The 26,846-nt window shown below is 39.9% G+C and overlaps 1 protein-coding gene across 1 annotated transcript in view; it reads left to right on the top strand.

Annotated features, from left to right (window-relative positions):
* Positions 1-26,846, top strand: part of LHFPL2 (LHFPL tetraspan subfamily member 2) — a 130,539-nt gene that overhangs the window by 95,809 nt on the left and 7,884 nt on the right. Inside the window, exon 3 of the mRNA XM_089494655.1 lies at positions 17,469-18,253. Coding sequence (XP_089350781.1) covers positions 17,824-18,253 — 430 coding nt within the window. The 5' untranslated portion in view covers positions 17,469-17,823. The remainder of the gene's footprint in view (positions 1-17,468; positions 18,254-26,846) is intronic.

Here is a 26,846-nt window from a genome sequence, read left to right as displayed (position 1 = left end):
TGCTGGAATCTGGAAACCATGGTCTGAACATGTAACAGCTTTCCAGAATTTGTGAGTAATAAAAACCCATGAATAAGAGGTAAAAAGAAAAAATAATAATTCTCCAACCTTTATAATAGAGAAGATAACAAGGGCAGGGGGTGCAAGTCATAGTGTCCCTGCATTTTGTTAGCAAGCCATCGTGTCTGCAGTCAGGAATAGGCAATATGCAGCCTACACATTGCATGTGGTTCTTCAGGGCCTCTCTTGTGTTTTCTGTGAAGGTGCCTCCAACCTTTCAATCCCACCACCACACATACAAGGAGAGGGATCCCCATGCATCCTGTTATGCAGCAGAATTGTGCACCAGCCTGTAAACCTAGAATCAACACACCTTGAGAACTGGGAGAGTTAACCCCCATGCCTTCTTTCCCAACATAATCACTGGGAAGGGCTGGAGTTAAGGCTTTTCTCACATTCCAGCAGTCCTGAGGAGGTTAGCTACATAGACGAGGGTTTAACTTTGTTCCCATCCCAGCATTACTGAGGTAAAACCTTTCTTTCTTTCTTTCCTTCCCTCCCTCCCTCCCTCCCTCCCTCCCTCCCTCCCTCCCTCCTTCCTTCCTTCCTTTTCCTTTTTATTCTCTCTCTCTGCCCATTGGTCTCTTCCAGTTCTTTGATTCTGTGATTCTACATGTAAGTCTGACCCTCATGGTCTCAGAAGTCGCCCACCCCTGGTTTAGGTGATCATCTGAGCAGAGCCTTTTGTGTCTTATTTTTCCCCTTTTCTGCTGCCACTTCAGCAAAATCACAGAATACATCCTCCTTTTTCTTTATTTTCATTATTATTTTTCTTCCCACCTTGTATTTACCTTATTACTCACTAAACATCAATTTATTGCATTTCTGTGTTGTAATAGGATAGCTTATCCCCTTGTGCTGTATTATAATCCTTTGGGTGGTCTTTTGGATAGGATGTGCTTCCTTAGCATTACACCACCTTGTATCTATTAATCTGGTTGAATAGTATGCACTTCTGTCAGTGAGAAGCACTTGTTAAATTAAAGAATGATGAGCTGTTACTGTCTTGTAATTAGACATTTCCCTGCTGTAAAACCTTTGAAATACAGTCGCTTCTCCATTTCCGTGCACTTGAGATCTGTGTTTTTGATTATTTGCGGAGGGGTGACCTCCGTTAAAGTTAATGGGGCACACACAGCCATTCAAGCCTATGTTGCTTGAATATCCACGGATTTTCAAATTCGCTGAGGAGGGGGGTCTGGAATGGATCCCCCGTGAATTCGGAAGGAGGACTGTAATGTTATCAAGGTTAACCATGATCGAAGGCTTTCATGGCCGGCATCCATAGTTTTTTGTGGGTTTTTCAGGCTATGTGGCCATGTTCTAGAAGAGTTACTTCCTGACGTTTCGCCAGCATATGTGGCTGGCATCTCTTCTAGAACATGGCCACATAGCCCGAAAAACCCACAAAAAAACTATGTTAACCATGATTTTGGTCAGTGTAGCTAAGTATTCTATTTCCCCCAATCAATATTTTCCTACTATTAGAGAAGATGTAATTTTTTTTTAATTCACTGCCCTGTATATTTATATTTCTTCTTCTCAACCGTCTTTCATTGGAACTTGAGGTTCCAATAGATGATCCACAGCACTGAATTGGTACTGGATCATAATGGATAGACTGGGGTACGAAAGATTATATGCAAGACAATAATAGTTATTAAGAGAGAGGTACCTATTTTTCCTGTTTGTATGGTACGTTGCTTTTATGGAGTGAGTTCTGTTGAAGTAGCACTGCCCTCTTGTGGTGGAGTGTTGTGGGAATATGGACTTTCCCTACTGGCAGATGTGTAAATTAGCTGCTCTTCACTTTAATCCCCTTCCCCTTCTCCATAGAATATGTATTCAGTTCCATATTTTCCAGTACATTGTATGGTAACATTTCTGACACCTGCTAGAGTTAATAGTGGTTGTTTATTTTCCATTCCTTGTCATTTCTTCCAACTTGTGTCATGAATTTGCCATGAATGTTCACTCTTCCGCTGTAGTCCCCACAGCTGTACTGTATGTCTCTTACCTATTTTTAGTTTTCTCTGCTTTGCAAACCTGGTTTGATTGCTTCCTGTATGTTGCGTCTTTCATGTTTCATTCAGTTTATTCCAAAAGACTTTCTAAAACATGCTTTTCTCTCCAGCAAACAAGACCTTATGTTCAAGAAAGTTTTTTGGTTAAAATGATGTTCACACATTTAGCTAACTATATGCATCCATCTACACCTAGACTGCATCCTGTAAATGAAATCTGAAAAGCCTACAATAAAGTATAAATAAAACAAAATCCATCTGAGTGTCAACAAGTCACAGGATTTATGACACATATGGCTTTCTCAGTGAATCTTCTGAATGAAGAAGTTGGCTATCGCAAGTGGCTATTAAGCAAGTTTCATTTGCTCCTGACAGTATCTTATGATCTGTCCTCAAAGTACTGACACTTAGCTTTCTTGTCAAACAGACCTAAAATATAGAATTTGTTCAAGGTTTCCTGCTCTTCATTTTAAAAAAATTGATATTAATATAAGTTCTGGCCAAGCAGTCAGAGATTAGGACTGTTTTAGAATTTAGATGTTTCTCTATAGAAAGCAAATCTGGAGTGGTTGCTGGTGGACTGAAATGTGTGAAGTAAATTGTTCAGGCCAGTAAAAGTTCAGTTATCAGTTGAAGAGATCTGAACTAACCAGTTCATTTCTAGTTCATGTGGCAAAATGGAAATGTCATCCATGTTGTTGTTGTTGTGTGTCTACAAGTTGTTTCCAACTTATGGCTATCCTAAGGCGAGAACCTATCATAGGGTTTTCTTGGCAAGTTTCTTCAGAGGGGGTTTGCCATTGCCATCCTCTGAGGCAGAGAGAGGGTGACTTGCCCAAGATCACCTAGGGGATTTCTGTGGCCAAGGCAGGATTCGAACTCTGGTCTCCCAGTGTCCTAGTCCAATTCTCAAACCACTACACCATGCTGGCCTGCAAAATGTTAACCATACTGTTTGTTTAATTTAGGTGTTACATTTAATTAATGTACTCCAAGAAAGCATATGTGGGGCCCTGCTCAATTTTATTCTTGCAACAAGGATGGGGAACATGCAGCTTTTCAGAATACACTGCAACTCTCATAATCCTTTGCCCTTCACGTTGGGGGCTAGGATTTCCCATTTGCATGCATCCACCAGTGTCATGAAAATCTTCAGAGGGATTTGTGACTGTATTTGGCTAAATGTGGTTACAGGGTGCCCATAATTGGTAACTTCAAAGCCTTATGTAGGCCTTTATGCTCAATGTGCAAATGTCTCAGATGCTGCCAGGGCTGTAAGAACATTCTTGATTGTCTTCCTTGTTTATGCTTCTGACTTTGATCTGTGATGTGGTGGTTCATATCTTATTGTTTTGTCTCTAGCACAGGAGTTTGGAAGAAGCAAATAGAGGGGTAGGGAACAAAAGCTTGAAGGTGTCTTCTCAAGTTGTTAGGAACCACATGGCTCAGAGCTTTTAAAAGCAAAATGAGTAACCTGTGAAATAATTAAGAATAATGAAGAATAATTAAGAAGTGTTTATTTATTTTGCAGGATTTATATCCCATCTTTCTCCCACAATGGGATTCAGAAATGTAATTTTTATTACTTTTCTATAATAAAAATATTCCATAATAAAAATGTTGCACTTTTTCCCTATATAGTATATAAGCAAAGTGGCTTTGTATTGGCAGGGGCTCAATTCAAAGCTCCACTGCAGATATCAAAAAATTCAGGACTTCAAGTGTCATTAGCATGAATGGAAGCTGATGTGCGTGTGGCTGCATCAGTGCAGCTGTGTGCATGCGCCACCGTTGACGACAATGGGGTAGGGCCATCCATGGATATTCCAATCAACAGATAGCTAGACTGCTAATGCTGACTATATAATCATGCCCTTTGTGTTTGGATCAGCCTATACTCAACAGTCAGGCAGCCACTCACAAATTATAAGATAGTTGAAAATCCTAGCTGTCTTCAAGGCCAGCTCTAGATTTATTTATTTATTTATTTATTTAGGTATTTTTATCGCGCCCTTCAGCCCTAATGGCTCTCAGGGCGGCTTACAATATTATTTTTAATCAGACAGTTCCCTGCCCTCAGGCTTACAATCTAAAAGACATGAAACAAAAGGACAAGGGAATGATGGAGGGAAAGGGGATGAGGTCCAGTGGTTCTTCTCTCCCTCTAAGGCCTGGACCAAGGCAGATGGATTGGAGGGAGGGCTCTTCCTTCTTCCAGGCTAGTCCTGATGGAGCTGGACTCGCCTGGCCAACTCCTTCTCAGGCTGGCAGATGGCAGTTATGGAGGGCGGAGTCTCCTTCCTTCAGGCTTAGTCCTGATGGAGCTGGATAAAGTGAGTAAATCTTCTATTCAGCATGGGTCTCCACACACCACTGCTACAACTACTGTTACTAATATTACATTATTGACAATAATATTATTGACTAATATTATATACACTACCTCTGTGTAATACTTTAATTAGACACTTTTCAAAGAACAGGTATGACAGGTCAGTGTCCATAGACATGAGGGCAAACAGGAGAAGGAAGGGATAGAAGTATGGGTTGGCAGGGGAAGAATACGTGATTAAAGTATTTGATGTCATTTGGCTTAGTTAAGTGAAATATAAGTACCTAATTTGTATTGGGTTTCTGATCTATATCTCTTGAATGCTTGCGTCACTGCATAAAAAGATAGACTCATGTCCTTTTCCTGTATCTTTACCATCTAAAAAAGGGAGCTTGGAAAGTTATTTTAAGAAGTTACAATTTTAGTCCCCCCCACCCCCACCCCCCAAATAGTAGTGGGTTGTCATTGTGTAGAATAAATACAGTTTTAAATGTAACTATAGTTTCTTATTTCTCAAAAGTATTTAACACAGTTGTTTTGTAGTTGCTTTTTGGGGGGAAGAATCACTGGAATTCTATATCACTGTTTAATTCATGTAACTTTATGTATACTTAGCTAAGTAGCAGAGATGCTATGAATCCCTGTTAATAAATTGCGAAGATGCATATCAGGACATTGGGAAGAGTGTCCAATGTGCATTGGGACCAGTGCAAATTAGGGAATGATATGCATTGCTGCAGCTCCACATTGCTGCACAGTGTGCATTGGACTTTGCCAACTTTGCTATGTGTAACAGTAGCCCTCTGCTGAATATGAACATTATTAAATCCACCAATTATAATGCCTGTGTTTGTAAGTGCACTTACAAAGATGTAACTCTCATACAGGATTCCAGCTACTGTTTTTCATAAAGATCAGAGAAAGTTAGTATGGGGTTATAACTTCCCGAATGTAGCCGTGATGGCTGTGAATTGTGAGAGCTATTTTTTTTTTTACATTTCATTGTAAGGACCAGAACAATCACATAATGTTCCTTTTCTGACATCAAATGTGGCTGCATATCTATATTTATAAAAGTAACAAACACAGTTACACCTTAAAAGCATCTGGAATTATATCATGTTGAGTAACAATCATAATGTAATATAGTTAGACACGCGTTGTTAGAAAGGGAATTGATTACAAGGAACAAGCTGTTTGTAAATAATTCTAAGGTCTGGTAAGAATGCAGTCAGTAGGAAGTTGTATTGCAATTTATAATAATAATAATAATTATTATTATTATTATTATTATTATTATTATTATTTGTATACCGCCCTATGGGAAACCAATCCGGGCGGTTGACAACAGTAAAATATAAAATACAACAATTAAAAACACTTTATCCCTCCCCCCTTAAGACAGTATTAAACAGTATAACAATTTATGTAGAATGGGCTGGTTCAGAAGAAACCCTTGATAGCTTATGCTGTAATCTTTACCAAGGAACACTTTCTGTTAATGTGCAGTATAAAACTCATAGTGATCCAGCCAGCATTTGGCCATTTTTTTCCTTTTAGAGTTCAGTTACACAGCAGTGGGAGGGTATCCCAAGGCTGACCTAATTACAGGAGAATCAGTGTTTGGCTGTCTGGAGAGATAATGCAGGCATACAAGAAAGGGGATTTCATTGGGGAATCTTGAACATTGAATGATTTCATCTGGAATGGTTTCATCTGGAACGAAAGAGGTAAAATTCCTAATTTTCCTCCCAGTTGATAAATTCCTGAACAGTTATGTTAGCCCAGTATTTGTAGCCAAAGTTGCTCTGTGTAGCATGTGCTTTCCTTTCCTGTGACTTGCACCTTTTTTTTTTTTTTTTGAGATACCAAGAAATACCATGCTGTCTGCATTCTTTTCCCTATATATAAAGTTCAATAAGTTTTGAAAGTACAGAAAATCTTCAATAAGTTTTCAAAACACAATGCTATGGCTATAGACCTAAGGAATTTGAAAAGCAATAACAAAGAGTAATTGGAATAAATCCACAGTCCAGGAAATTGAAACTTTGATGATGCTGAAAAATGTTAGAAGTCTTTGACCATTTTACCACCAAAGGACAAAAATGTCAAATGCTGTTGAAGTAAAGTTGTATGGGTATGAATCATAAATTGATTAGCATCATAATGGATATACTTAATGTTTTGTGCTGTTTCTCATAAAACATGTTTCATTTCTCCCATGTTCCATTTTTCATATTATAAGTAGAGTTTAGGTAACATGTTTCCATTCCACCATTAGAAAGACATTGATCCATCTCATGAACAGCATGAAACTGTTTCAGTCTAGAGACCAATGGTCTCCAAACTGTGCCCTTTATGAAATTTTGGACTTCAGCTCCCAGAAGCCTCAGGCATTTTGGACAATAGTCTGGGATTCTGGGAACTGAAGTGTAAAATCCCTTAAAGAGCATAGTTTGGGGACCACTGATCAAGACAGTTTTTGCCATGTTGTTCCCATATTGAGAAACAACAGCCATCTGTAAGCCAAGGAAGCAGAGGAACATTGGTCCTAACTTCATTGCCATGATGACTACTTCCATACCATCCTGTGAATCCACACGTAAGAATCCAAGGTGAAGTGACCTAGGGGCTCAATATAACCCTCAAGGACTTCTATTTGTGTGTAGACAATGGTAGTCTTTCCATGTAAAGAAATAATAAGCACTGGAAAGGCAGGGTAACAGGAACACTGGATGTATCTGCCTTGTCTGATAATCCAGGTACCCACTTCCATACCCAGTTATGCCACACCACATAACAAGCAAATGAGGGGTTACATAGGGGTTGAGTCCAGCCCCCAGAGACTTCCCATGTCATCCCTGTGCAGTTCCTCATTCCAAGAATTGTGATCTTGTTGCTTACACACATAGCTGCTTTCTCCCATGCAAGCTGACATGTAGGCAAACAGGAACAACAGTTGAAGTACATAAGGAGGATGACCTGACAGTCATAATGACTGGTGCTAGTGCCTGTAATGGGAAAATAAAGAAATGAAAGTGCTGGGTCAGAATCCTTTTGAGCAGTTATGAATGTGTAACCTGTGGCTGTTTTGTATTCACGATCCCTATGTTAGGGGGATATGCAGGGGCCATGAAAGTCCACCAATCCTCACTTTTGGGGCAGCAGCTGCTGGGAGTAAAGAAAGTTTGTCTTTTGTTGCTTGGGAAGTAGCTCCCACCCATATCCTTTGTGCAAGTAATCTCTGATAAAAGAGGGAATTGGGCCCCTGCTTCTCCCTGTTGCAATGGAGATCACTTGTGGGAAGGGTTGAGAACACCAGCTGCTTCCTGAGTGATAGGGGAACAGGACCCCATTGATCACAGTGGCTACTGCCTGGTAAGTGGGGGTGGAGGGACCGGGCCAGGAATGACTGTATAGCTGTGTAACTATGGTGGTTACCCATTTTGTAAGTGACCAAGTGGGTTCTATCCCTGCTCTTTATCTGGAGACAAATGACTTAAGGGGGTTAATTACTGTAAATGCACCAGACTGTGTCTGATCTTGGAAGCCAATATATACCAGGTGTTGTACCATATATTTCAGAGGAAGAAAATGGCAAAACCTCCTCTGAGTATTCCTTGCCTAAGAAAACACTATGAAATTATTGGGGTCACCATAAATCAACAGGCAACTTGAAGGCACAAAAGCGAGTTAAGCACATAGTAAGGCAACAGCTGGCAAAACCCATTGCTGTTTGCACAAGCAAGGGGAGAATTTAAAAACCCTTTGCTCATGCTGAGCTTGTACCAAATAATTGAGGGCAGTTTTGCTGACCCTTTGGTTCTCTGTTAGTTTAGAAGATAACCTTTGTTAAAAATGTAGTTCACAACCAGTGTTTAAGTGGGTAGGTAGCATGTGGCTGCTTCTGTAGTCTAGTTGTCTGAACTTAACCTCAGTCTTGGAAGAAATGATAGAAAAAAAGGCAATGTGACCTCTTTCCACTGGAATCATTAGTGTTGCTCACTGTAGGAGTAAGATTTTGGGGTAGGCATTCTTTGAGAAGGATGATTGATTCAGACCCTTAGCTGCCCTTGTAACAAACTCATATAATGAAAATTATCTTGTTGTTTTTCTTTTATACTGTTCCATACTCCTTTTCAGCCCCAAAGGTGGAACTTTCTGCCCCCTGAACAAGGCGAACTTCTGCTGCCCATTATTCCCCATTCACCTCTGTCCATGGAGAGGAAAGACCAGCATATTCTGTAACCCCTTGGACCATAGGATTTTATACATTTGGTTGAATTTTATGATCTGTACACAGTACATCCTAGAGAGGCTGTGTTGACTGAATAAGAACCATGCCATAGGTTATGCATTGGTAATCCACTGCTACACAGAGGTAGATGTATTTTGAAAAGGTTGAGAGGTAGAATTTTGATTGATGTTTGTTTCTACTCTTTTTTAAATTTATACATGGATGGGAAATACCCTAGAATCATGTTGAAATATGACAGGAAATAGAAGTCATCACCCAGATTGACCAGCTTCTGCTAAATTCATCTGTTTTGCTCTTCTTCTGCATAGAAAGAGCAATAGAAACTTCTCAGTTGTGGTGGTGGTATAAAAGCAGAGTTCAATAGAGCTGAGTGAAGCTGACTAGAAGCCTCTTTTTGTGTGTGCACAAATAATGAGTTCATAAGTGTGTCTTTAAAAGGCAATAATTAAAAACTATCATTGTCTAAATAGCTGCTACCTCTGCTATTCATTTGCTCAAAGCATTCTCACAATGTGGTAGATCCAGTAATGAAGAACAGTTCAAGGAATCAGTGCCAAGACTCTAGTGGTCTTTTCTTATTGTAGCCATCAAGATGTTAACCTTCTGTTTGGTAAACAAAAGATAATACAAACTCCTCTGCATGATTTCATTGCAAACTGTACTGAACATGAGAAGAAAAGGTCTGATGGTGCCTGCAGCTGCTGCTTTCTTTTCTTCCCTCTTCCGCCCCCATGGTCCCATTTCTGCTGTCTGTGTGGCCCTCACTTCAGCTGCTTATTTAAGCTGAGCCAAAATGCACTTTTCTAAAGTTGATTTATTAGTTAAAAAAAACCAAGAGAGGCTGCACTGAGAAATTTAGAGGAGTGGTGATATTAATGCTTTCAGGCTTGTTCTTCTTTCTCCACCCCCCAAGAGAAACCAGAAATCATAGTTGCAGAAAGCCTCAAGATCTTACTTACAGTTGAGTCCAGATTGTCCATACCTCAAAGATTTTTCGGACAACCAAGCTACATACCCTCCTGAACAATATATGCATTAAATGCAGAAGGAGAAGAATGACCAAGGTGTATGTTAAAAGAAGGATCTCTTTTAATTGAGCAGGTAGCATGCATAAAATAAACACACATGGCTTAAGTAAACAATCTGTACCTACAGTAAAAGTAAGGGCTGCAAGGGACATCTCCAGGATCACTGATCAGACTAACTTGCAAGAAATTCCAACCCCCCCCCCCAACTATGACTAGCCAAAATTCAAATCCAGTCTTTGGATAAGAATTAAAAAAAACCCTGTATGATACTAAAGAGAGTGTGGTGGTATGGTTTGAACATTGGACTATGACCCTGGCGATCAGGGTTCGATTCCACATACAGCCATGGAAACCTACTGGATAACCTTTGAAGAGTTGTACATTCTCAGTCCCAGAAAACACTGTGATGGGTTCAGCTTAGGGTCATCATAAGTCAGAAATGACTTGGAAGTACACAACTACAACAACAAGGATACTAAAAACACAGCCTAAGAATAGGACCTGCTATTCTTATTCATACATAGATATTCACCTATCCATGTGCTGTGCACTAAAATTAATCAAAGGGTTGTGCTAGATTCTGCTTAATGGTGGTGGTAGGGGGGAGAATAGTGTAAATTAAACGGATGTTCTTTGAGATTTATTCCTTGTCCCTAACTCATAAAAAGGTGTTGCATTATTCTGATTCTCATGGAATGGTGGGTCACTGCAACCAAGCTTCTGTTCTGTAGAAATCTGATTCCCCTTTACAGTATCTGAAATTTCACCAGTTATTGCTGAGACAGGTCATGGCAGTGAGAAGAGCCACATAAAAACAAAAAATTAGTGGCAAGATGCAGTTGTGCTGATCTTGCAGATATGTTTGTGGAAAAGCAATGACAGAAGAAATGGCTTGTCAACTAATCTTGCTTGTGATATTAATGAGTCAGTTTGCAGCACATAGGATGAGTCTATTCATTGCTAATATGCTAGTATTGCGTATTTCTTTTGTGTAGGCTTCTGGCTAGAAATAGAAGTTAAATTACCATTTTAAAGGAGAGGATTTATTTCAGAAACAGACTTGGTTCGACTCTTCAACAACTCCAATTTTAAAAAAATATATATTATTAAAAGAAAAAGAAAAACAATAAAAACAAGTTTTACTGTTGTAATTCTTACATTACATTTCTTGCAATTCTCACAGTTCTTACATTATCATATAAACATGTTTTCCTTCTCTAGTACTTCCAAAACGTTCCTGCCTTCTATATAGTCCTTTTTCACACCTCCATTTTATTTTGTAATCATACTTTTTTCTTGCTCTCCTTTTCTAGATTATAATTATAGATGTTGTGTGTGTTTGTGTGTGTGTGTGTGTGTGTGTAATCTCTTCTATTTTAGTCATCGTATGATTTATTAGCTTTTTCCCATTAGTGGGCAACAACTCTAATTTTAAAATATGTCATGTAATTGGGATTCTCCTTCCTGACATCTGATAACAACCTCTTCCAAACTATTGCCATTCTATAATTCCAACCAACATGTTGGCTGTGGACAATGGGAATGGTAGTCCAACACATCTGCAGAATGCCATCTGAGAGAGGCTGCCTATAGCAGAAGAGAGGCCTATTCTGACTTAGTATAATGCCACTTGCAATACTGACAACTCATTGCTTCTAGCAAAATATTACTGCTCTTTTTGCTCATAAGTGGAGTCCTGGTTCCTGACCATAAAAACTGAAACCCTTTAAAAGGAAACAGCACAAGAATAACATGAAGCAATTCAATTTACATTGGATAAACTATCCAACACATTGTTAATCCTGGGCATTAATGGCTTTATGCAGTTGTTGCCATTTCTGAATTCTTTTTGAATGAGATATCACTGAATAACTTCCACAGGCTCTTCTACTCCAATTTGATTTTGATGATTAAAGAAATGGATAATGGTAAGGTGGGGAAGCATTGCATTACACATTTTTCTAGCCCTAATTAAACAAATGCTTTTTATAATTTATCTAGATGTAAACATAAATCTCTTTCCAGAACAACTGCTCTCAGTATTTTGATTATGTAATAGCTGTGACCATCAACATCGATAGCCTTAAAAATATGTAGGATTTTGAGTGAAATGGGAAATATATCCTTTTAATCAAAGGGACACCTCTAATGAAGGTTGGAGTGTGCTGTAATATCCTGAGATGGTCTATAACTGGCATGTTATTAAAAAAATAAGATACTCTGGGATGAAGTGAGTTAAATCATACCATGGATTACGCACTGGTTGAAGCAGACAAAATAATTAGCTAGTTTTCTCCGCATCATTGCTACAGTGATTCAGTTCTGGAAGTAGATTTTATACTGTTAGTCAGTAACCCTATCCTCACTTAGATGGGTGTAAATCCTGTTGAGCTCATATGGGCTTATTTCTGAGTAAACATATCTAGGATTGCTTTACTAATACAGTCAGCCTTCCTTATCCACTGATTTTTTTTTTTATCCACAGATTCAAGCATCCACAGGTTGAAAAATATTTTAAAAATATAGAAATTCCAAAAAGCAAACTTTGATTTTGCCATTTTATATAAGGGATACCATTTTACTATGCTATTGTATTTAATGGGACTTGAGATTTTGGTATCCATGGGGGGGGGGGGTGTCCTGAAACCAAACCCCAGTGGATATCAAGGGCCCACTGTATTGAATTGGCTCCAGACGTAGTTATTTTTAGAGAAACATCACTGGATTCAGTGAAACAAGTGCTATTGGGTTTAATGGGTGTACTCTAAATATGGCACGTAGAGCCAGTTCAGTACTGGGAACATAAGACGCTTATATTGAATCAGTTCATTTGTCCAACAAGCATACTATTGTGTACAGTGTCTGTATTGTCTCTATTGTGGCTGTGGTTCTCCTGGGTTTGGGGAGGATGCTTCCCCAAGCCTATTGAAGGTGCCAAGAATTGTATCTGGGACCATCTGCATAAGTGAAGGTTCTCCACTTCTGAAGGACTCCACTGTTTTGCTTTATTATTGTACTAATTTGTATCTTGATGGCCAGCATGTTGTAATGGTTTGAGTGTTGGACTACAATCTCCACTTGGCAGTGGAAGCCCTCTGAGTGATCTTGGGCAAGTCACACTCTCTCATCCTTAGAGGAAGGCAAAGGCAAACCCACTCTGAACAAATGATAGGTTTGCCTTAGGGTCACCATAGGTTGGAAACAAAGGCATAGATCAAGAACAACAATTTGTATCTTATTACAAAGAAGCAGTATCTGCCATTTGAGGTTGTTACTTTATTTGGCTAATAGTAGGACAGACTTTGGGAATGCCTAGATGCTACTGGAAGCACATGTGCACAAGGGCTGGCTTGGGCTTGGGCTAGACTAGAGGATGTCCAACTGGAAGATGGAGAAACCTACAGGTTCTTTGCCTCGGCCTGCAGGAGCTCTGGAGGAAGTTGCCTACAATGCTTGTGGCACAGAAGCAGGATGGCTGAACCGTGTGTGTCTTCTGCCGTTGGACATTGGATGTAGGTGCTGGAATACCTGTGCACTCATCTGCCAAGAACTTTTGAACAAAATTGAGAAAATTAATTTTGGACCATAACTGGCCATGCTGGTTGGGGAGTTCTGCAAGGTGTACTCTAAAAAGTAATCTTTTCAAGCTTGCTTTTAGCACCTGTATAGAGCTTATGTACTCTGTACTCTCTACATAGGGTTTGAATCACACCTGAAACCTTTGACTTAAGGAAAAGTCTAGCAGTTAAATTGGCATTTGCTACTGTCTCATATTTCAGGCATCCTGCTTCCTATCACTTTGTTGTCATGGGGTAGGTGATTCATCCTTTTACGACTTTTCCTTTCAGCTTTCACATGATCTCCAGTTCTCCACACCTTGTAAAATAAATATGAACCTTGCTTTCTCCTATATATCTGTTTCAGCACATTAACTCCACATCATGGAATTAATATGTTTTGTGACTTATTTCCTTTTAACTGCAAACTACTTTCAATAGCTATAAGAGTCTTTCCGTTCCCAACAACTCCACATTTGAAAACATTAACTAGTTGGGCCAGAATTTAAATGTTTTGTTGTTTTGTCAGCATTTTTGGTGTGCAAAGGGATCTTATAGCACTTTTGGAACTAGTTGAATGAAGGAAAGAAGCTAGTAGCATGAGCTTTCGTAGATTTGAGTGCACTTCCTCAGGGGCATGGAGCATGTAGACTCAGTTCTACAAGATCTCTTTAGATACTGATTTTAAAGACTAACACAGCTATATCTGAATTCTGTCAGCATTTCTGTAAGCTTCCTTGAATACAATTTCTGGAGAAAAGTCAAGCTAAGTCCCCAGTGTACCCTTGAATCTTCTGGACTGGAAATCCTCCAGGGCAGATTTTTGAGCTTTGCTGAGGGCTGCAGGAAGGAGATAGTTCTACTGTGATAGTGGAAGTAGGCTAATGCAGTGTTGGAGTTAACTCTCTGTTTCCTAAGCCAACATTGTTATTAAACTCTTCACCTCCTTTGTAACAAGGCAAAGGCAAAAGATACTGCTATTGCTGTTCCTTCCTTCCAGTTTATTATTGAACTAGAACATGCTGAGAGGATTTGCTGTTTTGGCAACTGATACGTTATCTTTCAGCTTTTATTATTTACAGAGGGTGTGTTTTCACCACATGCCCATCAGTCTGCCTGACAATGATGCTGCGTGTCTTTTAATTTCTGCCAGAGGTCACATTGTGAACGGAACTAGCTCTTTGCTTTAACAGTCTTTCAGTATATCCGGAGGATGGGGCGTATTTATTGCTTTTCTTAAATTAAGAAGTTGTATCTCTAATAAAATGTTACTTTCAGTTAACCAGTATAATATTAATGGATACTCTCACATTCACTTACTTATGTACAGGCTGTGACCATCCATCCACTAAGCCATGTATATCATGCAGATATGGATGTATTTTTAGTGCCATGGAGAAGCTCACTAGCTCCATCTCAGACACCCTTGCACATCAACACTTTTTTGTGTAGAACTGCCTCCACGTGGTATCATGTTAAGTAGCAGGAGCCACCCAACAGCTTATTTATTTAATTGTGTTTTTACCCATTCTTGATGCAAGGAGCTCAGACTCAACATATGGCTTCCAGGTGGCATCTTAACTTAGCTCCTGTAATGAAACTGCATCAACTCCATTCAGAACATTCTCAGGCTTGCTCAAGAGCACCAGGTCACATGCTACAGTATCAACAAAATTGAGAATTTCATATGAACCCATGAGTACATAGACATTGGAATGGGGTGATGGCGGCTGAATTCCCCCCAAGACTAGACCAGGAGGGACTGAGCCCTCCTTGAAATTATCTAGCAAAATTGGACCACCAAGACTCATACATAGTTGACCCTCCTCAGAAATTATCAGTCAGAAGCATACTAAATTATCAGGCATTAAGAAATGTTAAAATACCCATTATCCTTGGGCCTCCCAGGAATAATAAAGAATGTCTGCAGTCTATCCTATGCACTTACTAGGGAGTAAGGCCTGTTACAGACGGGCCTCGACATACATCTTGATGATGTGCTAGGGTTGCCTCGGGGCGTCACTTACAGATGCCCTGCAACCCTAGCATGTATTCTGTACGTCAAAATGGCGGCGCCCTGTACAGATGGGTGCTGCCATTTTGACGTGACGGAAGCTTAGCGTCAGCACATCACGGCACAATACTGATGTCGTGAGTGCACCATTGGCACACTGCAACGTCAGTATTGCGCCGCAAAAAGAACCCGTTTTTTGCGGGTTCTTTTTGCTCCGCAAGGAAGTCTCGCGGTTTGTCCGCTGTGGCTTCCTCGTGGAGCAAAACAAGTTGCCGGCAGATCGCCTTTTTTAGGCGGTCTGTACCGGGCCTGAGTTACACAATGCATGGAAGGTACATCTAACTACATTTGGGCTTGTAAGAGTCTTCATATTTGAGAATGTCCAATGGATGGGGAAAGTAAGTAGCCCTCCTTCTTCAAGTAGGCAAATTTAATAACCTTCCTGCCAAAATTGAGCCCCTCCAATTTAAAACAGTTCTGAAATAATGGCTGAGATCCTACATCATGAGACACATCCGGCCCGCGATATTATCGTTCTCCTGATGCAACTCCCCCACACCTCCACACACTCACCTTGATTCTGCCGCAGCCCCTTCCCCCAAGTCAGCCATTGCTGTGTTACTAGACAGCCAGGGAGCAGCACATTTTCAGCAATTTTCTTTTGTTTAGCTGAGTAAACTGCAATAGGCTTTTCCTGAAGCCTGCTCAGGAAGTTCCTGATGAAGATGAGGTTACAGTGTGTCAGCTGAAGGAAAATAGATGGGTGCATCTGTGCCACTTCCGTGCTGTCCAGCAACGTGGAAATGGCTGTCATGGGGAGGGAGCTTAAAATGTGGATTTGGGGGGATTTTGATCATTATATGGTCAGAACAGAATTCTCACCTCTGCAATGATGAGAAAAGTGGGTCAAGATGGTGTAAGCTGGACTTATGCCATCATAACCTACTAACAGGATGCCACCCAATAGGTATCATAATCAGAGATCTCACATTCTTGACTATAACATCTGGAATCCACATGGGTTCTGGGAGCTGGAGTCAAGAAAGTATCTTTCACAATCCTGACAAAGCTCTGTACCACATGAAGTACAGCCAAGGTTGTGTAGTAGTTTTGGGTATTGGACTACAGGTCTGGAGACCAGGGTTAAAATCTCTGCTCAGCCATGGAAACTCACTGCATGACTTTGGGTAAGTCACACTTAGCCTTGGAGGTAGGCAAAGGCAAAGTGACACTTAACAACTCATGCCAAGAAAATCCAGTGATAGGTTCGTGCTAGAGTCACCATAAATAGGAAATTACTTGAAGGTACACAACAATTACATGAAACTGTCCAAATGCTAAGATGACCTTCTATGGTCCTTCTCCAGACTACCTCATCTTGAGAATTTAGGTAGGTGGCATTTTCAATTGTATCCCTTGCCTATGGAATGCTCTCCCTCCCTATGAAGCTAACCTGGCATTGAATTGCTTATCTTTCTGGTGTCAGATTAAGAACATTTTATTTACTCCAAGGATTTTAAACTGAATGGTGAAGTTATTTTATCTTGCTAATTTTCTTTTATCTTTGCTGTTGATCCGTTTTTGTACTGCTTTCCTTTTTGTATTTCAGGATTTGTGTAAGCCATTCCAACAGTTGTTGAGTTTAAATAAAATATTCTGTTAAAGACATGTAATGACTTTCCAATTGACCCATTGTGAATGACAAAGCATGCATATAGCAATGCAATTCCAGATAGGTCTTTTCAAAAGTAAGACTCATTGCTTTTAGTGGTGCTTACTCCTAGGTAATTTTGGCTAGGGTTGCAACCTATGCTGCTTTTATTTCATCTTTGTTATCATGGACAGCAGCCACTCATGTGCAATTTTTTAAGTGAGAATTTTAATGGAGGGTGTGCTTGGAGTTTCTGTAAAGCTTGTAAAGTTTTTGACAAACAACTGCTGAGTTGGATGGTGTGGAACCAATACTGTAAGTACAGAACTGCTGCAGAAGATTAATCACCCTTCTGAGGTTAAAAGGTTGGAAAGTCTCCAACAGACAAGCCCATGTTAGAACTATTAGATGTTGATTTAGATCTTTGCTAAAAACTTGGATTGTTCTCAGAAACTGTGGGGGTGCAGTGTTAAACATTTCCCCCCTTCGACAGTACTAACATTCTCTCCCTCTCCCCGTTCCCTTCTTCTTCTCCCTCTTTTAGGTATGTGATGTCAAACCAGTAGGCAGTCTCAGTGAAGCCTCCCACACACTGCTGGAACGTCATGTGCCAGTATGAATATTAACACAGACACACACACTTCAGCACTCTGCAACCAAAGAAGAGAAAAAGAGAAACCAAATGTTTGGAATCAGTGACTGGACCACTTGCAAAACACTGCATGTCTAACTTCTACTGAGATTACATGCCATTTCTGGTATTGGAGAGGAGTGGAGCAGAAGCAAAGTCTTTCCCCTTCCCCTGATTTGAGAGAAGAAGAACAAGAGAGTTTTACAATTCCTTTTTACCTTGGGTTTCCGGTTCTCAGTTGCAGTGGCCACGAGCACTGGACAGCAATATGTGTCATGTTATTGTCACCTGCCGCTCAATGCTGTGGACACTCCTGAGTATTGTTGTGGCTTTCGCTGAGCTTATAGCCTTCATGAGCGCTGATTGGCTGATCGGCAAGGCAAAACCTGGGCGTTCTGAGGACGTGGACAACAGGACAGGAGGCTCAGTGGAACCATATCGTCCAACCTTAGGGATCTATGGACGTTGCACCAGAATCCAACACATCCAGTCTTCCATGCCTGACACACTTTGTGGCCCCTATGCAGAGAACTTCAGTGAGATTGCCAGTGGGTTCTGGCAAGCGACTGCTATTTTCCTTGCCATGGGGATTGTGATACTCTGTGCCGTTGCATTTGTATCTGTCTTCACCATGTGCATACAGAGTATTATGAAGAAAAGTATTTTTAACGTCTGTGGATTGCTACAAGGGATTGCAGGTAGGTATGACAAAGTAGTTAACAAAACACCTTTTAGTATGCTTATATTCTGTAGATAAGGAAACAGTCTCTCTGCAGTTTGCTTTTCTAGTTATACTTCTGTTCTAGTTGACCTCAGGAAACAAATACAATATAAATAAAAACTGACTGATGCCCAGTTAAATTATATCTGATATTTCAATGGAAATGGGAATATAAATGTTCCGTAATAGTTCAGCATCCAGCAGGGAGGGATATTAAGGCATGTGCAGAATCAGTGCAAGAAAATTGATAATTGTTTTTTATTGGCACACTCTCTGTCTCTTGTATGATCTGTCAGAATAAGAAGGGAAACATCTATCTATGCTGCACTGATCAGGAAATTGAAATGCATGTGTTATCTTTGAACAGCTCAGTTAGAATAGGGGGGAAATCTGATTATGAGATGTGGGGAAAATACTGAGGAATTTGGACTTTTCCCATTATTGATTGTGCCTGTTAAGAGAACCCTACTCTGTAGTATAAGTTATTTGTTTAAAATAGTATCTTCCAATTTGCAGGCCTGACACCCTAAGCTGTCTGGAATCACTCAGTGTTAATACCTTTGAATGGTCTGTCTGACTCTTGTTTTTTCCTCCCCCCTCCCCATCTCACCCGTTTCAAATTCAGTGCCATACAGTGGTCAAGGTCCAGAGTTCCATCATTATAGTTATGATGGGTGAATGATGATGCCTCCTCTGACCTACCTTTACAATCTGACAGTGACCACCTGAAGCTTTTCTGAGGTGCTGGAGATTGGGGTGTAGAGAAATTATGTCTGTAGCGCACTCCTGTTTGCAGGGTGTGCCCTGAGAACAGTCACCTGAAGAGACCACCTTAGCATACAGTCACAATTGCCTCTTCCAAGACACACACACACATGTGACCAGGAGCACACCACAAAAGCAATTTCCCAGTGGCCCAATCTCCAGCACTTTGGAAATATTTTGGTCAGAGTGTTGTAGGCTGTAAAAGTAATTTTTAAAAAAATAAATTTTGGTGGAGGGAGATCATTTTCAATTCTTCATGACCACACAAATTGCCACCAGTTAACAATATTGTAAGTCCATCTCTCCATATTGTAATTGCTGAACAAGATGCCAGTAAATACTTTAATGCTAAAATGATAGGGCTTTAGGTATTTCTGACTTATATGTTCTCTGATTAGTCATAGTCTGCACACTTATCTCCCTAGTTTGAGATAAAACTATAGTTAGATGTATCATGTGAACTACAATTTGCATTTGGAAATGATGTTGTCATCTTGGTTCCAGTGTAAAGTAAGCAGGGGTACCATAAGCCATAGTTTATTGGTATGGAAAAAGTGGCAAACTGGAATAGAGGAAAGAACTGTGAAGTATATTGAGAGGCTGGAGCAGATGGGGTCGCTGAAGTGTTTAAACATTGAGGTTAACTTGAGGATCATCAAAACCTCATTCACATGATGTGAAAGCATGATTTGGCATTATAAATGGCCCTGAAAATTATCCTTTTCTACTGTATTTCTTACAACTATCCTTTCCCTTTGCTTATGAAAAACCTTAAGGGTGGTTTTACAGATTTCCTACCCATAACACAAGTAGCCTACATTTTAAGTGCAGTTTTCTTTATAGATGGAAAACAGCCATCCCATTTTTAAGTGTTACCTTCTCACAAAATGTATTGTGAGTAGAGCACGAGTAAGCTTGGAAATGACTGTGTACTGAGTTCATTAGAGCTTTGTCAGGGCAGCATTGCTCTGTCTGGATTGTTGCCAGTGTTCAACTGATGACGTGCCACAGCAATGATGCATAGGTTTTTCCCCATTTCTGGTCTTGCAAACCGCTTAAGCAAGTGTTCAAGGAGCCTGCCAGCAAGGCTGTAAGCAAATAGGGCAATAAAAACATTCCCTCATGTTTGGATTGAGTTTGAGTTTGCTGACAGATTCTGTTTTTCAAGGTTGTTTCTGTGAAGTGAAATATTTCACAAACTAGATGTGGTTTTGTGTTCTTTATATATTTGTTTTGGAAATGTATGCTTTTTTCCTAAACTTGGTCATCTTAAGTTTTGTTAGGAGCCACAGTATGAGCATTGAAAAAAATATATACAGGATCTGCTTTATCAACAGGGTAGTCTTGTGAGTATTTACTAGAAGTAATTCCCATGGACAGCAGTGCTAGTTATTCCTTAGTAACAATTTCCTTCATGAAATCATTGGGCAAGATTTCCTGAAAAACTAAATGTCTGTGATTAATGTTCAATTTATTCCTACATTGTGGAGCAGGGGCATACACCCATTGTTGAATGACTCTCCTATTTCCTAGACTGTGACATTGGAGATAGGTACACAAAGAATTTCTTTTCTGTAAAGACGCTTCTGTTCTTTTAAGGTTGTAGTCCAAGACTTTTATCTAGATGAGCAATGTAGATCTGCCAGGTCACTGTGAGCCCACTCACCATTTTGGTCCAAAGCTCTTTTGAGTTTATCAGCGTATAATCTGTGTTCCTGATTTAAAAGTTCCTCTTTAAATTCTCGCTGTTATCCAGTGCTCACAAGTTCCCTTTTTTGTTGTTGGAAGTTGGGAAGCAGTAAACTTCATTTTGTAAACATTTAGAACCCAGACTGTTAAGGAAAGAAATCAAGCCAGAGGCTTCAAAGAGCCCAAGAGCAATTGAACCATATCATTAGATCAGTAATTGCTGCTTTACAAACAAAAGAAGACTGGACAGGCTCTCATTTCAGCATCTTTTGGGAATGCCTGAGCTATTTTTAAGAAGTCTCTGAATCACTTGGAAAATTTGGGCATAAACAATTTTGTTTTTAAAATATTAATAAGGTATTAATTTTTAGTGGATTTATTGTAATAGCTTCCTTTTTTCAGCCAGCAAATTTTTGTTGCATAGTTATTTTCAGTATTTGTTTGAGCATTTAATCATCAGGTATTCAATTTTTGGTAGGCTTATCACCAGAAGTGCATGCTGAAAAAAATCCAGGGCTTACCATGAGCACATATCCAGTAGGTAAGACTTCTGGGCATACTTAGTGCACATAGTGGCTACACAGTAAAATCCCACAAACATACCATGAACCTCTTGTTTGAATCTCAGAGCTTGCAATCTGGTGATTCAGCACAGACCTTGGGCAAGTCACATCCTCTCAACCTCAGGACAAGGCAATAGCAAACCTCCTCTGAACAAATCTTGCAAAGAAAACCCCATGATAGGTTCACCTTAGGGTCGCCATAAGATGGTAATGACTTGAAAGCACACAACAACAACAACAACATGAGAAAGTCATAGCAGCAGATGGTGATGCTGAATCTTCTGCAAGAAGGATAATCTATGATCATAATGCTGCCCATTCAGACTAAATCCCATGTGTCCTGCATTTTTCCTTCCACTTGTATGTGACATCTTTTGTGCATATACATTATATGTCATGGGAGCTCTTTCTATGTTGTGTTATCCTTTGCAGCTACAATGTTATCAGGCTGTGGTATGTTATGCCCAGATGGCCTCTCCCACTTAAATAGCATCTGCTCTCCGAGCAGGAAAGATCCATGTGATTGTTCAAATCCACATGATGTTGTTTCCCTAAAGGTAAAGTAAAGGTAGTCCCTTGACATGAATGTCTAGTCGTAACTGACAGTAGGGGGTGGTGCTCATCCCCATTTCTAAGCCGAAGAGCCAGCATTGTCCAAGGACTGATCTAGTGGTCATGTGGCCAGCATGACTGCACCATACGCTGTTACCTCCCCGCAGAGAAGTGGTACCTATCTATCTACTTGCATTTGCATGCTTTCAAACTGCTAGGTTGGCAGAAGCTGGGACTAGTGATGGGAGCTCACCCCATCATGCAGCACCCGGGCCTTGAACTGCCAACCTTCTGACGTTCCGATCATCAGTCTTAACCACTAAACCACCACATCCCTACAAGCACGCACATCAGAGTTGCATGAGACATCACTGTTTGACTTAAGAAAGGAAAGGTGTGTGGAAGAGAGCTCAGTGAAAGTACGTATACACACTTTAGCCAACCATGACCACTCCAGCAATCATTTGAAATATTTTCTTGCTCAAAAATTTCTTTATACATAGACATAATACCCAGTTATGTGTGCATATGTCATCAATGTCATTGCCAGCAATGTCCTCCTGGAGGGTTCCCAATGGGCAACGTTTTGACTAGAGTGTGAACAAGATGCTCAGCTAGATAATTGTTTGTCTATTTCAGTATAGCTCATCTCATGTTCTTAAAATAAGTGACTAGTATGCACAGTTATACCTGTCACTTATTTTAAAAACATGAGATGAGCCATGATGGACTAATTCAAAGATATTGCTGTGTTAGTCTGTAGAATCAGTATGTAGTGAGATCTTTTAGCACCTTTGAGATTAACTAAAAGAAAGAAGTTGGCAGCATGAGCTTTTGTAGAATTAAGTCTACTTCCTCAGATGCAGGACTTAAGAAACTTAAGTCTATGAAAGCTCATGCTGTCAACTTTTTTCTTTCAGTTAGTCTCAAAGGTGCTACAAGAACTCTCTACATCATGATGGACTAAATGATGAGTAGACACAACTCAGCATGGAGACCAGGGTTCGATCCCCACTTGACAATGAAACCCACTGGCAAGTCACATGCTCTCAGCCTCAGGGGAAAGCAACAGCAAACCTCCTCTGAACAAATCTTGCCAAGAAAACCCTATGATAGATTCACCTGAGGGTCAACGTAAGTCAGAAATGACTTGAAGGCACACAACACACACACAATTATAAACCAGAAATATTCAGTAGGAAATATAATATGGGTTGTATGAGATGTGAGCTCTATAGAGAGAAAAAGGAGATAAAGGAGCTGAACTGATAAAAGGTGGCAAACAACTTCTGAGGAAAGTCCACAGTGCTGGTTGTTCTCACATGCTGTTGAGTTGCTCCTACTTCATCATGACTCCCCTATTGTACCAGAGTTAGTGTGAAGCAACTTTGCTGTTCCTGGTTCCTCACCAATCTTTGGCATGTGACTGGGAAGAGGAATTAGATTAGGCCTAAAGTCTGAGATAATTTTCCAGCAGAATGACTTTTTCTATTTCCTACCATGACATTTTGTACCAACATGGGATAGGCATCTGGAAATAGTAGATATTGTAGCAGGACAGTTACAGAGGAACACTGTGTAAAATGAACTGGAAAGTTCCTTTTAGCCATTTCTGGAATGGTTTTAGAAAAACACTGCAGAATCAATCAACAGATCTTCCTGAAATGAAAACAGTCAAGAGAGCTGGCCACCTAGCTTTTGAGGGGAAGCCTGCGTGGCATGTGTTTTTCATTTTAGGACTGAGCAAGACTAAACTTGCATGGCAATAGTTACAAAGATAGCATACACTAAATTTGCATATACATGCAAAATTGCATCATGGGTTTTGAAATGTGTTTTTTTTTTTAACTCCTTATCTTTCTTGGTGGGTTTACACTAACAGCATATTCATGCAGGAATATACCACTGATTTCAATAAGGCAGACTCCACAACATTAGTAATTTAACAGAGTGGAATGGAAAGAGGGGCAATGTTTTATAGGATTCCTTTTCTGTCAATAACTCTGATAACAATAATTAAAAAGGCCCAAGATATTTAATAGCATTAACTATTTTTCACAGCTGGCAAAAGTTACCATGCTGAATGATAGCTCCCAGAATCCAAATGACCATATTGGCTAAGGGATTCTGGGAGTTTCAATTCAAAGCAGCAACTTTTTAAGCTCTGCTGTTTTCCAAGCTAACAGTTTCAGTCAGGGAAAGTGATGGAACCTGTTGAAATGGGCATATTGTGTGATGAGGCACTTATCCTAAAATATCACATGACAGCCATTGATATATTATCAAAACTCAAGGGAAGTACAGTAATTGATAATTTGAAAATCAATTAAAGATGAATCCAAATGTTGTAGAGAAATAAAGACAAAACATGTATTACAGTACTTGTTATTTTTGTCTCCATATTGTCCTGTCTAACCTGGACCAGTTAGATGCAGGACTAAGTTGTGGATATCCAAGGTACGGGCCTCACTGCAGCTGAACTCCACAGTTGCTAGATGAAAACTGTATTATGTATAATTAGTCCCCCACCCCCATTCTTTTTATTAGAGCCCTTGAACTGACTATGAGGGCTATAGAGAGATCAGGTCTCGTGTAGGGTAGTTGTTTTAAAATGGTAGGTGAACCCATAGGTTCCTGCAATTCAGATCAGAGTCTTGGCACTTTGGGGTTAATCTATCTCACCATGTAAGTTTTTTTATTCCCAACTTTCTTTCTGGGTGCAGTTTAGTTTGGGGAATGGGGTGCACAGGGTGGGAGGTGGAGTAGATGTTACTTTTCTTTCTCATAGTGCCACAGCCATTTACAACCCAGTTTCAGCAGTGCAGTTATACAGTTTATTGAGGTTTATTCCAATATGGTTAAAGCCTTAAAAAACCTGGGTATACATTCCCTGAACTACAATTAAGGTACCCTGAGTACTATTTAAATCCTCAGTCAATTCTCAGAAGGATTGGGAACTTTCAGGCTTTTCTAAATCTTTCTGTATAGTAGGCATGATAGAAGGTCGAGAAGGCTTTGTGTGACATACCATATCCAAAATCTTCCCTGATTCCCACATGTCATGCCTGTAATCTGGTTATCTTTCCTTTGCCTCAGTATCAGAGAGGAAGAAATTGCAAAAAGATCAAAAGAGTGCTGGGAAGGACAAACTCAGCTTTGGATTTCCCCCTGTGAGGTTGAAGATCTGTCTCTGACGTTGGAGGGGGAATTCTGCTTTGATCATTCCTTCTCCTCAGTATCAGAGAGGATACCTGGGATACAGTCCAAAGACCATGGGAGTGAGCTTTTGTTGTGGAAGTGTTCTGTCACATTCATGACATTTTATGGGGATCCAAAAATTAATATCTTCCATTTAGCATTTCCCCAGAGTTTCTTTTGCTTCTTTTCTTACTTCAGAAAATCTGCTAAGGGAAGAGAGGCACAGATGATCATTTGATCAGTAGTGATGGGAGCTGTCTGGATATGCCCTTTGATAATATTTGATGAAATTAAGGCCCTCAAGCATGAAAGCCAATATCCTACTGTATTTGAAAGGAGTAAAAAAAAAAAAAGATTTTGCAAGGTGCTGGAAGCTACTTTATACATTTTAGCACAAATCCTGTTGGTGAATTCCACTGACAATGGATAACATCATAGTTCACTTTTTTTTTGGTCACCGTGAAGGTCAGAATTACACAACAACCAAAATCTTGTCCCAAGCTCAGCCTCAACACTGATTCCCCCCCTACCTGTGACAATATGGAAATGACTGTGTTGTTTACATAGCTGGGAGATAGCCTTGGAAGATGTAGCTATGAGTAGATCTCCCCATGTAGGATTCAAGCCATTTCTCTTTCCCCTTTGTTTAAGTGAATAGTCTCACAACATTTTTTTCACGGACATTTCACTGACCATGTTTGGCTGATTTGTTTTCTGCAGTGACATATGCAATAGACAAACACTTCCCAGTTTGGGTTGGAAATGGAAGAGGATCATTTTTAGATTTACAGTGAGGAGTCTGGCTTTGCCAAGCATGTTCTGCTGTTTAATATGGCAGAACAGCATCTGTGCAAAGGGAGCATCCACACCAAACGGCATGCTTCTCCTTATCCAAACAAACAGCTGGGTAACTGTGCTCTGAAGGGACTCTTTCTGAAATCAGGCAGCGTTGGGGGAAGTAAGATGGAAGGGGCCTGTTTTATGTCACTGCAAAACTGCATTCCTGCTGCTGCTGTTCTGGCATAGCTTAAATGTAGTACATAGCTGGCAGTCTTTATTTAGAGTGATGCTGCGTCATGATGAATTTTTAATGCTCAACTTCATTAATTTTGAGTTTTTGGGCTTCAGTATTGACATGGTTCCCTATGTTCAGTGGCTATTAAACATAAGGAACAAAAGGTAAAAAAAGTAGTTTATACTGTAGGCATGCTTGCAGTAATAATGTTTGTAGTTTTGCTTTCTACCCATGAACATGAAGTTATCACTGATTCACTTTAAAGCATCCTATGTTTTCTAGATGAAAGCCATGTCAAATGAGACTTTTGGGACTCAAAATTGCAATTTTCAAACCTTTTGGTGTGGTTTAAATGAACAGTAGGTCTCATAATCAGAGGAATTATGCTATATCATACTGACAAAAGGAACTTCTGATGACATCGGGAAGGGGTTTTCGGGTGTTTAGTCTGTCACAGTTGGTGGGCTCAGAAGGATGAAAGCCCAGTTTATCCTTGTCTGCCCAAGATTAAGCAGTACTTTATACAGCCTGGGACACTGGCTCTCTGAAAGGAAATGTTACACAATGTTTCTCATTGTTCATGAGAATACAGAAAAATCCCTAGTCAAGACTGGCTCACGTAGATTTCAGTACCCTAACAAAATGATAAAAGGTAGTTCAGTTCTTTATGTAAGAAATGCTTGCCAAAGGACTTTTTCTTTATGTGTTCCAGGGACTGCTTGGCATTTTTTAAAAGTGTGCTGCTATTTCATCAGCATGCTTTAAGTAAAATAGGATACTAGTTTTTC

This window comes from Sceloporus occidentalis, unplaced genomic scaffold, assembly GCF_023333645.1.
Source record: "Sceloporus occidentalis isolate IW3139 unplaced genomic scaffold, rSceOcc1.0.p SCAF_1, whole genome shotgun sequence".
Classification (NCBI taxonomy): Eukaryota; Metazoa; Chordata; class Lepidosauria; order Squamata; family Phrynosomatidae; genus Sceloporus; species Sceloporus occidentalis.
This window is presented reverse-complemented; position numbering and strand designations above follow the sequence as displayed.